Here is a 12,500-nt window from a genome sequence, read left to right as displayed (position 1 = left end):
CATTTTTTCCTTGACTCTTTTATTCATCTATTCTGTCATTCTGTCATATGTTCTGTTCAGTCATTCTTACATTCATCCATTCATTCATGTATTCGTTTAAACATTCACTCACTCACTCACTCTTGTTTGTACATAATTTCCAGATGAATATGTTGCAATTTTTTTGGTTACATTACCTCTCAAGTATAGATGTGAGTGTGTGTGTGTGTGTTGTTTTGAATTGTATTTTTGTATTTTGGCTAATACGTCATCATCTTCATCACTCCATAATTATCACCAGCTTTACCATCATCTTCAGTCTTCATTACCATCCAAAATTTGTATTTGAAGATCTGAAAACCGGATTGTTATTGGATCATAATTCATTTTAGTCATAACATTGGAATCCATTTAATAATGTTCATCATGATGAATTTCAATGTTATCCTTCCATTCATCCATCCATCTATCCATCCATCTATTCATTCATTTATCTGTTTAGTCATTTCATTGGTTTATTTGTTACTTCTTTTATTTATTAAAATAAATTGATTCTTTCATCTGTTTGTTCGTTTGTTCATTCAATGATTCACTCAAACAATGTTCATTTATTCATTGGTCCATCTCTCCATTCATTCATTCATTCATTCATTCATTCATTCATTCATTCATTCATTCATTCATTCATTCATTCATTCATTCATTCATTCATTCATTCATTCATTCATTCATTTATACATTCATTCATTCATTCCTTTCTCTGCCAGTTCATTTACTGAATACAACACTTAATCCTATAATAATTCAACTTCAATCTTAAAAATATATACTGAAAGAAATTGTTTTTTTACGTGTTTGTATATGTTTTGTTTATTTGTTTGTTTGTTTGTTTGTATGTTTGTTTGTTTGTGTGTGTGCTCGTGGGTTTTCACAAAAATAAAATCACCAATATGTATACATGCAAACCAACAAACAAACAAGTACATACACGCGGGTATACACATACAAAACGTTTGTATACATTTGTATAACTTCAAACAAACAAGTAAATACACGTATGTGTATACATACACATACAAAATGTTTGTATACATTTTGTACACATACAAAACTTTTGTATAAGTTCGTACAACTTCTTTTAAACGGAAGAAATTAATTTTTTATTCTTCAACAATTTTTTTTACTTTCACTCACTAACTACACTTACAGATATAAGCCAAGTTACTGAAAGCCTGAAGCACCTTAAAAATTTACAAGTTCTCGACTTGAGTTGCAATCCGCTACAGGAGTATTTATGATCTTTGGTTTCTTGGCGTTGTCATCATCGTCGTTATCATCATAATCATCATCTTCATTATTATTATTGTTGTTGTTTTTATTGTTATTAATTTATAATTGTTATTGCATATATGTTAATTTTTTTTATTTAATCACCATGACGTGGCAAATTATCATCGTTATCAGTTTAGTATCATCATCATCATCATCAGTTTCGTATCATCATCATCGGCAGCGGCAGCAACATCATCATGAATACCATCATCATCATTACGTTCATTATCATCATCATTACCGCCATCATCATCATTGTCACCATAGTTACTACCATTATTATCTCCTGTCACCATCATCATCATCCTAATTGTTTTCATCATCACCATCATCACCACCACCATCGTCACCACCATCATCATCACCACCATCATCATCACCAACAACAACAGCCTGCCCTCATCATTCACGACCCTGAAGAACTTGACGGTCCTCAACCTCAATGACATCTCCATTGCGAGGCTGCCTTCTGACATTGGAAAGTTAGTCACCACCAACATGATACTGATGATGATGGTGGTAATGATTATGATGATGGTGATGGTGACGACGCTGATGATGAAGTGTTGCTGCATATTAATAGCATAATTCTCCTTGAAAAATTGTTGAAAATACTGATAACATGTTTTTATTCAATTAATTTATGACTTTCTTTCACTCTTTCTCTCACTCTCTCTTTTTCCCTCTCTCTGTCTCTCTCCCTATCTTTCTCTCTTATGTTATTTTTTCATTATCACTTCACCAATACAATGCCATTGTCATATCATTATTTTTTACTAGAATTAATTTGTGCTTGGGATGATGATGATGGTGACGATGATGGTGACAATGATAGTGAGTGACGACGATGATAGTGATAATAGCAAGGATGGTGGTGATAATTACGATGGTGAGGATGATGATGACGAGGTGATAATTGTAGTATTACGTGTTTATTAACTCTTCGGTAGGATGGATGGATGGTTGTGCTGTGATTGTCGTAATGAGGCTTTAAAGGGAAAGGAAATTGAAAAAATTTACGAATTTACATGCACACACACACACACACACACACACACACACACAGACGTATAAGCACTTGCATACGGACATACATTGGCGATACAAACGCACTATTTCACGTGTATAATTGTATACAGTTATACACTTACTCATACAAACACAGATACACACTTACGCATACACACACGCGCGCACACACACACATACAAAAATGTCAATAATTTGAAGAAAAAATACCTTCACACACACACATATGCACATTTATTTATTAAAATATTTATTAATGCTGCACTAAATAAAATTCAAGGTAGCAACTAACAACATATCCTTATTTGTTTGAAGTAAACAAACACATACATACTTAAATACAATCACTCACATACACACGCACGCATAATCACACGTGTACTTACGTTTGATTATGTGTGCGACATAAATATACATATATACATACATACATACATTGCTCATTTCGTATCATTTACATGTTTGAAGTTTATCGAATCTGGAGGTATTAGAGCTAAGGGATAACTTGCTACATCAGCTGCCCGATTCAATTGGTCAGTTAACTCGTCTCAAGGTCCTCGATGTTGGCAGTAACGCTATCGATAATGTGGTTAGTTGAGTGGCTGGCTGGTTTGTTGGTTGGTTGGTCGGTTGGTTGGCAGGTTAGCTCTGTCAGGTTGGCTTATTTATTGATTGGTTATTAATTAATTGATTGATTGATTGATTGATTGATTGATTGATTGATTGATTGATTGATTGATTGATTGATTGATTGATTGATTGATTGATTGATTGATTGATTGATTGATTGATTGATTGACAGCCTGACACCATAAGTTTCCTTGTAAATTTACAAGAACTTCGAATTGACTGCAACGAGCTGGTAGAGCTAACAGCAGTAAGTTTATTGTTATCAGTAGCCTTGTGATTATTATTATTATTGTCATTGTTATTGTTAATCAAATTTACAACTCAACTGATCAACAATCAATCAATCAGTCCCCTATCAACCATTAAACCAAACAACCAACCATCCAATCGTTCTAGGAAATAGGTAGTTTAAAAAGTTTAACAGAACTCGACGCCTCAGAGAACCGTCTAGATAGTCTGCCTCAAGAAATCGGCAACCTAACTTCACTTACAGATCTATATCTGGCACAGAATCAAATTGAATTCTTACCGGATGGCATAGGTCAGTTGGTCGGTCGGTCTGTTGGTTGATTGGTTGGTTGTTTTGTTGGTTGGTTGGCTTATCGCTTGGTCTGTAATTTGATTGGCTGGTCGTTTAAATAACGAATCATTAGCAGGGTTTTTTTTGTTTATTGTTTTTTATGGTTTTTAGATTGGTGGATTCTTGTTAAAAAAAATATTCAATTTCATTCGGCTGTTAGATTACTTTTTTTAAATTCTTATTCCCTAAAAATACCTGTTTTTAATTATTTTTTTCTACAATATTGAACTTATTACAGGAAATTTGAAAAAGTTAACGACATTGAAACTCGAACAAAACAGATTAGTTCAACTCACTTCCAACATTGGAAAGTTTGTATTTTTGTTACTACTGCTGCTGCTGCTACTACCACTACTACTGCTGCTGCTGCTACTACCACTACTACAACTACCACTAGTACTAATACTGCTGCTGCTACTACTACTACAGCTACAAATACTACTTCTGATGCTATGAACACTTAGCTATTATCACCAATACTATAGTTGCCATTACAACTAATTCTACGGCTGCTACTTTCTTTTACTACCAATACTACTGTTAATAACGCTGATACTGAAAATGAGTTTATCGCGATTTTACTATTTCTCCTACTTTTTTGTCACTCAACACACGTCATTAGTTTGGAATCAATTAAATCTTTTCAGGTGGCTTAATGCGTTGATATATTTTTCTCACTTATTTACTTAACTTAGTGTTACTACTACTGCTGCTGCTGCTACTACTACTACTACTACTACTACTACTACTACTACTACTACTACTACTACTACTACTACTACTACTACTGTTACATTTTTCTGTTTTAGAAGAGTATTTTAATTGAATTGATATTGCCAGCTACTAGGAGTATTATTACTAACGTGATTTTCTTTGCTGAATAGTTTTTTAAACTCTTCAAGTTTTTATTGAAAGATTAAAGTCTTAGAATTTATTTCAATGCATTTGATATAGTTGTGAATAATTATTTATTATGTTATTGTATTATATTATTAATTAAATTATAATTTTCCAGTTGCTCATCTCTGGTTGAATTGATTTTAACAGAAAATCTTCTGCTCGTTGGTTTTTTGTTTTGTTTATTCATTCATTCATTCTTACATTCGTTCGTTCATTCCTACATTCAATCATTTGTTCGTTCATTCATTCATTAATTTGTGTTTTTATTCATTCATTTATATATTCGTTTCTTCATTCATTCAATCATTCTTTTATTTGTTTCTTTCAGTTAATCTTTCTTCCAATGTTTATTGCAGCACATTTATTTATTTGTTCATCTAAAGGTTCATTCATTCATACATTCATTCATTCATTCATTCATTCATTCATTCATTGTTTTTTTCATTAATTCATATTTATTCATTAGTTTGTTCACTTCATTCATCCACCATTCACAAACAGACAATCACACACGTGCACACACACACACATACACACACACATCATTTGATTCCTAATTTTTCTTCCATTATTGACTCAATAGGAAAACTTCCTCATGTATAATATTATTTATTTTATTTTTATTATATGACGACGATGAAGGTGGTGATGAAATAAGAATAATAATAATAATAATAAACGTGATTGCATGTCTATTTTTCATCTTTTTTAATATATCTTGTTATCTCCATCAATTCTATTTTTAACTTTCTTGGATTTCCCCACCAGGAAATTCCCTCGACAATTGGGAAGCTGAAGAACCTCTCCATCCTCAATGTCGATAAGAACAGGCTGTCCAGTGTGCCTCCAAAGGTGACGACAGTGATGGTGACGACGACGACGATGATGGTGGTGACGATGACGAAGATGAAGATGATGCACGTACACAGTCACACACACACAATAACACACACAATCACACACACACAAACAGATAGGTGGCTGTACAAAATTAAGTGTCCTCTGCTTGAGAGATAACTCAATATGGAGACTGCCCCCAGAGCTTGGCTACCTGAAGGAACTACATGTTCTTGACGTTTCAGGCAACAGGTTATTCATTTACACACACACACACACACACCTACACACATACATCTACACACACACATCTACACGCACATACATACACACACACTCACACACAGATTACAACATCTGCCAATGAGCTTGAACTCTTGTAACTTGAAAGCGCTGTGGTTATCAGAGAACCAGGCACAGCCACTGCTGAAGTTTCAACAAGACATTGATGAGGAGACCGGTGATAAGGTTCTCACGTGTTTCCTACTACCACAGCAGGCTTACACCGATAGCATGGGTTATTATATTCACTGTCTTTTTGTTTTTCTTGTTCGTATTGCTATCTCTCTCTCTCAGATTTTTTTATAAAATAGCTTTTTAAAGCCTTTTTTCATTCACTCACTCATTTACTCAATTCACTGATTCACTCGTCTACTTTTTGAACTCATTTATTTCTATGTTTCACTCAGTCATCTATTATTTTATTTTTTATTTTTTTGCTGACCAGTTATTCACTCCCTGACCAGTTATTCACTCCCTGACCAGTTATTCACTCCCTGACCAGTTATTCACTCCCTGACCAGTTATTCATTCCCTGAAAAATTATTCATACACTGCAGAGAACCTTCTGAAAGACAGCTTCATGGTAGCTTCCGATCAAGATAGTCGATACACGTGGACTGACCATTCGAAGAGTCTCGTCAAGTTCGCTGAAGATATACATGATGAAGATAGTGACGAAGAGGTGAGTGGTTTCGATAAAGATTGTGACGATGACGATGAAACAGATGACATTCTGATGATTTGAATGATAATATGATGATGACAATGATTTCGCAATTTAGTTTAGCTGGTGTGAGAACCGTGTCTCATGCTATTCTTACATGCTGTCTTACGTGAAACTCAAATGTTATCACACGCCTCTTGCATATGACGCAGTTCGTGACTGCTTATACAGATGTGCTTGTGCATTGCAGCCCTTATGGCACTTGAGTTAATTCAAAACTACATGGGTTGACTATTAATTATTAACCATTTGTTGACCTGCATAAATGACACAGTGGTGATTTACAGTGACTAAATAGTATGGCAATGATGGTTTGATGTTTTTTTTTAAATTATTTCAGGCTGGTTCGCCTGTTGGAAAGAATAAAGATTTGGTTTGTTATACTTTTTTCATGTCCTTATTTTTCTGCCCTTCTAGTTTTCGCGCGTTCATCTCATGTTTGTTGCATTCTCCCAGTCATATTCTTAAACGAAATTTTACGTATTTCATATTCTCGTCAGCTGTCATTGCTATGCATCTCCATTTTTCTGTTTCGCCTTTCGTAACATGTGCATTTTTAAATACGTTGGTGATGATGACGATGATGATGACCTTGACCTTTAAAAAAAATGTCCGACATGCACAGCCGAATCCCTTCGTTCGGCACAACACGCCGCACCCGAAAGATTTAAAAACGAGACACAACAAGATGTTTGAGAAGAATGTTGATGGTCACATGATACCACACAAGTCTGGCAAGTCCAAGGTCGAAGTGGGTCGAACTTTTTTTGTATCGTTTGACCGGTATTGTATTTTTGTAAAGTCTTATTTTTCGGTATGCTATGGTTTGGTTAGTATTGAATATTTTTGTATTTTTTTTGTATTTAGTGCTTGTGATTTGGGTGGTATGGAGTTCATTTATATAGCGCTGTATTTTATTCTCATAATATTTAACTCTGCATTGTTGTCACACGTAAGACCTAGACTGGAGAACTGGATGTCTAAGTGTTGAATTTAGCTAAATTTTTGGATTTTTTTAGAATGACGTAATTTTTTTTTTAGTTTTTTCTTAAATAAATTTTTTCTCAAATTTAGAATGATTCAGGCTGTGAGATATCGAAATCTCCGAACGGCATATCAAATAATGGTCAGCTGATTCAACATGGCTCGTCAGTCGGTCAGTTTGCACTTTTAGTTTTTCGTTTTTATTTATTTTTATCGTTTTTTTTATTATAAATAAATATATTTTTAAAATTAATTTTATCCTAAAATATATTTTTAAAAATTTAAAAAAGAAAACAATTCTTTTTCTCTCCGCTTAGATGAAGATTACAGATCAATGGAGAACGCCTCACCAAATGGGATTCAAGTAAGTTTCTGTTCTTTGGTTTGGTGTCATCATTATCATTGTCTTTAACATCATCATCATCATCAGGAAAACCATCGTCATAACCATCATCATCACGATTACCATCATCATGACCTAAATCCCCACCCGGCAGGGACTTCACACAGCAACGACCCCCACGTCAGCTAACAACAGCTTACATTACCTCATCAACCATAACAACAACGGCTGTGATAATGACGTCAGCAAGGGAGATATGAATAAGAAGGAGGAGGTTATTTTGAGAATCATTAAAAAAAAAGGGGTCGGACTGGGGTTAAGTATTGCCGGGGGTCTTGGGTCCATACCCTATGAAGATGACGACGAGGTTTCTGTCGCGTTTCTGCCAATTATTTCATCGTCATTATCATTGCCGTCGTTTAAAACATCATCATCAACATCATCATCAACATCATCACCAACATCATCATCATCATCACCAACATCATCACCAACAGGGCATCTTCGTTTCGAAAGTGAACCAGTCGGGAGCTGCTGACAGCTGTGGTCTGAGGGCCGGGGACAAGATTATTTCGGTTGTTTTGCTGCTCTATATCATTAGCATAGTCATTTTTATTGTTCTATTTTCAGTGTATGACGTCATTAATATTAATTTGAATCGTTCTAATTCTATGTTAGGTTAATGGCAAGAGTATGGTTGACATTGAGCATGGGAAAGCAGTGGAGATTCTGAAGGCAGGTGGGAATGATATGGTGGTTGTTGTCAGTAGAAGGATTTGCAGCTGCCATTCCAACAATGGGGTGAGTCGTTATTCTATTTGTAAACAACTTTTATCAATTTGATTTTTGTTTGCTTTTGAAGAGTGATATCAATTAATTGATGTTTTTTTTATTTCATACGTTGAATTTCACAGGAATTTCCCAGTAACTCCAAAAACATGGCCAACATTAATTTCATCAACAACAACGACAACAACATCAACAACAATATCAACAACAACATCAACAACAACTTAGCGGCAAACGCCAGATCAACATCAACATTCCTCAACAGTACGTCCAGCTTAGCAGCTTCCGTAGCATCATCCTCAGCGTCATCCTTCTTTCCGCCGACACCGACCTCATCAGCAGCAGCAGCGGCAACAGCGATGCCGCTTCTCGTGACGTCATCCTCTACATTTCCGGCATTTTATTCGGATCATAGTTTAGCGGCTACATTCTCGTCGACACCGCAGCAACAATATCAGCAGCAGCAGCAGCAGCAAAACTATCACATGTCGACGTCGTTGTCGTCGTCGTTGTTTGTCAATCCGTCCTATAACTTATCCCCAACATCTTCATCGCCAGTTAATAACAACGGCGATTCAGTAAAGGACACCAGCGGTCAGCAACATCACCTCAATGCTAGCCACAAAAGTAATACGTTAGTGAGGTTGCTCTATATTGTTTCAGTGTGTTTTTCTGGATTTTCACATATTTCCAGTCAACAAGTTAAGTGCATTTATACTCTTTGGTCATCATTCTCGTCTAGATTCCATTTTATTATTATTATTATTTTATTATTATTATTATATTGTTGTTATCATCATAATCATCGTCGTCATCATTCAGTTCCTCTCTCTCCTTTTCGCCATCTTCCTACCCACTGGAGGAAATCCACGTGAACAAAATCAACGGTGCCCTCGGTCTGAGCATCGTCGGGGGGCTGGGGCACACGAGCCACCCCTTCGGCATCGACGAGCCTGGCATTTTTATTTCTAAGGTTCCGATTTCATTTTTTACTTCGTTTTTTTTTTATTTGTTTGTCTCATTTTTTCTTCCTTCCATTCATATATATACAGATGTATGCGCAAATGTATTTTTATCCTTCTCTCTCTCTCTCTCTCTCTCTCTCTCTCTCTCTCTCTCTCTCTCTCTCTCTCTCTCTCTTTCTCTCTTTTCTTTCTTTCTTTCTTTAGTCATCTGTATGTTCGTTTGTCTATCAAGTTTTAAAAATGTTCTGTTAATACCTTCGTCAATGTTATAGCTGCTTTTATCTTTATATTTATATAAAATTACTAAATTCTGTACCATCTCGTTACCTCATCATGGCCACAGATAACGAAACACGGGCCAGCCTCGCGCACATCCCTGCGAGTGGGGGATCGGATATTGTCAGTGAACGGAACGGACGTTCAACACGCGACGCACCAGGATGCCGTGTCGGCTCTCGTGGCTCCCGAAACTACTGTGGTACTCCTGGTCAGAAAAGATCCGCAGCCTTCCGGAATGATGGTTTGTTTGTCCGTCTGTGTGTGTGTGTGTGTGTGTGTGTGTGTTGTTTTGTGTGCGTGTGTTTACGTGCATTTATGGTTAACTTTCTATATGTGCAATTGATTTCTCATTCCCTGATGTTTAGGAGGTGGCACTGACGAAAGAAGCGGACGAGCAACTGGGACTGACCATCGTGGGGGGAGTTGGAAGTGACGAAGACAACGACGATGACTCAAGGAACGCCCTCAGAGATGAGGGAATATTCATATCTAGAGTTCGTACTATTTCTATAATTATTTTAACTATAATATTTCCCTACACGGCAAGGTGGTATAATGGTTAAGGCGCCTGGTCCTGCTGTTGCAGTGACTGGATTCAAATGCAAGAAGATCCCCGCATATCACAAGCATCGTGATATTTAGAGAGAATTAGTAGCAATAAGATGACAATAATTTATAATAATTATATTATTTTTATGTATCTGTTTGATTATTTCTTTATTTATTTGTCACCCACCCAGATCATACCGAACACTGTGGCTTCTAGGTGCAACAAATTGAAGGCAGGCCAGAGAATATTAGAGGCATGTCTATTTGTTCTTTTTTTCCTTCTGTCTATCCTACATTCATTCATCTTTTAAAAGACTGTCAATCCATCATCAATCATCATTCATTCATCCATGTATCATTTTTTCCAACAAAAATATGTAGCATTCATCCACTCGTCCTATATTTCGTCCGTAGATCAAACGGATTTTTATACATTTTATTTAATTGCCGTTGTATTATGTATAATCATTTTTACATTATCGTCATCAATCTTTGTCAATGTCATCATCTTTTTCATCGTCATCATCTTTTTCATCGTCATGTTTTTCCTCCTCTTTCTCTCTTTCTTTTTTTTCCTCTTCTTCCTATCTTTCTTTCCCTAATCTGTGCATTTACTTCCTTTCTTTGATCTCTCTCTCTCTCTCTCTCTCTCTCTCTCTCTCTCTCTCTCTCTCTCTCTCTCTCTCTCATGACGTATGCACATACTTGCATGCCACGCGACATACACACGCCACACAAGATATACACACACACTCTCTACACCACACTCACGCCACGCGACATACACACGCCACACAAGATATACACACACTCACCACACCACACACACGCCACACACAGGTTAACGGTCATACAATGCTGGGCATTAGCCAGAAAGAAGCGCTGACCATTTTCTCCGAGAACTCGACCAAAAATTTCGACCTACTCGTCTGCGATGGCCTCCAAATGAAAACAACAACTATGACGTCATCGTCTTCGTCATCCAATCAGAATCAGACGACAACAAATTCGCGTCACTTTGTTAATAATGCCGGCTGTGGAGAGGATGGCAGAGATAAATATCAACAGGTTTGTATTTCTTTGTCTATGTTTGTCTGTTTGTTTATTTGTTTGTCTTTGTTTGGACGTTTGGCTGTTTGTTTGTTCACCTGTTTACTTGTTTGTCTGCTTGTATGTTTGAACTTTAACTTGTCTGTCTCTTATTGACGGATATTTTTATAATGAGAAAGTTAAGTATTATTATAGTGGTTCCTTATATTTATTATTAAATATTATTTAATGTTAATAATATTTTTATTTTGTTGTGTTATGGTCATTTTTCGTTGCCAATGTATTAAATTATCTTTTAATTCGTGCAAATTTTATGAAAATGAGAATAATTTATTAGTCATCTGCAACGAGTTTGTTGCTTTTGGTGAATTAAATTTCATACACTTTTGTGCGTGTGCATGTTGTGTGTGCGTGTGCGTGTGTGTGCGTGTTTTTAAATATTTTCTGAATTGATAAAATTTGAAAGTAATGTTTAAATAATAATAATAATATATCATTTATTTTCTGATGTTGTTATTATTGTTGTTATTATTATTTGTATTAATATTTATATTACAATAATTATTGTTATTTTTATTATTCTTGTTGTCACATTTAATTTTTATTCAAACAAATTTTTTTCCTCCTCTGTAGAGCTGACCATAAAAGGACTCTTGCGTTATGATGATGATAATAATAGCAATAATAATAATAATAATAACAATAACAAATATAATTATTATATTATTAATAATTATGTTTTCATTATCAGTTACACATGATATAATACATACATACACTGTCCATATATTGCTATGTGATTTCGTTCATTTAGTTTATTTTCTATGAACATGTATAGATTAGCTTGAACTTAAAATTACTGTCTAGTAATAATGCGTTGTATTCGTAATAGTATTATAGTATTATTTATGGTAGTGATATAATAATTATAATTATTTCATTAATAATTATGTTAGTTATAATTATGTTAGTAGTGTTTAGATAGTTTTTTGTTTTTAAAATTGTGTATATGTATAGAAATTATTTGATTCCTTGTATATTTTTACCTAATTTTTTATTTAAATTAATACTTTTTAACTTTCTTCGTTTGCCTATTATATGAGTTCATTCATTCAATTGTATCACTATTGTATTCACTTTCTCTCTATCTGCATGTTTGTATTTTGTTTCGTATACCTCTTTGTATGTTTACCTATTTATGCATATGTTTGTGTAGCATTGTTTAGTTAGCATTGTTTNGTATATTTA

At 35.0% G+C, this 12,500-nt stretch overlaps 1 protein-coding gene across 1 annotated transcript in view; it reads left to right on the top strand.

The window, feature by feature from the left end:
* The window catches only part of HELRODRAFT_190005 (hypothetical protein), a gene marked incomplete at its 5' end in the record, with an annotated part of 20,574 nt that overhangs the window by 4,309 nt on the left and 3,765 nt on the right, over nucleotides 1-12,500 (top strand). The window contains 23 exons of the mRNA XM_009011812.1: nucleotides 1,189-1,267; nucleotides 1,704-1,793; nucleotides 2,809-2,893; nucleotides 3,367-3,424; nucleotides 3,789-3,861; nucleotides 4,566-4,611; nucleotides 5,219-5,302; nucleotides 5,424-5,539; nucleotides 5,635-5,804; nucleotides 6,127-6,251; nucleotides 6,352-6,444; nucleotides 6,919-7,044; nucleotides 7,368-7,449; nucleotides 7,595-7,641; nucleotides 7,775-7,987; nucleotides 8,118-8,195; nucleotides 8,299-8,421; nucleotides 8,535-9,043; nucleotides 9,232-9,382; nucleotides 9,718-9,894; nucleotides 10,019-10,147; nucleotides 10,394-10,468; nucleotides 11,043-11,270. Coding sequence (XP_009010060.1) covers nucleotides 1,189-1,267; nucleotides 1,704-1,793; nucleotides 2,809-2,893; nucleotides 3,367-3,424; nucleotides 3,789-3,861; nucleotides 4,566-4,611; nucleotides 5,219-5,302; nucleotides 5,424-5,539; nucleotides 5,635-5,804; nucleotides 6,127-6,251; nucleotides 6,352-6,444; nucleotides 6,919-7,044; nucleotides 7,368-7,449; nucleotides 7,595-7,641; nucleotides 7,775-7,987; nucleotides 8,118-8,195; nucleotides 8,299-8,421; nucleotides 8,535-9,043; nucleotides 9,232-9,382; nucleotides 9,718-9,894; nucleotides 10,019-10,147; nucleotides 10,394-10,468; nucleotides 11,043-11,270 — 2,957 coding nt within the window. The remainder of the gene's footprint in view (nucleotides 1-1,188; nucleotides 1,268-1,703; nucleotides 1,794-2,808; nucleotides 2,894-3,366; nucleotides 3,425-3,788; nucleotides 3,862-4,565; nucleotides 4,612-5,218; nucleotides 5,303-5,423; nucleotides 5,540-5,634; nucleotides 5,805-6,126; nucleotides 6,252-6,351; nucleotides 6,445-6,918; nucleotides 7,045-7,367; nucleotides 7,450-7,594; nucleotides 7,642-7,774; nucleotides 7,988-8,117; nucleotides 8,196-8,298; nucleotides 8,422-8,534; nucleotides 9,044-9,231; nucleotides 9,383-9,717; nucleotides 9,895-10,018; nucleotides 10,148-10,393; nucleotides 10,469-11,042; nucleotides 11,271-12,500) is intronic.

Source organism: Helobdella robusta (genome assembly GCF_000326865.2).
Source record: "Helobdella robusta unplaced genomic scaffold HELROscaffold_10, whole genome shotgun sequence".
Lineage (NCBI taxonomy): Eukaryota > Metazoa > Annelida > Clitellata > Rhynchobdellida > Glossiphoniidae > Helobdella > Helobdella robusta.
The sequence above is the reverse complement of the archived record's forward strand: the minus strand, read 5'-3'. Positions and strand labels throughout refer to the sequence as shown.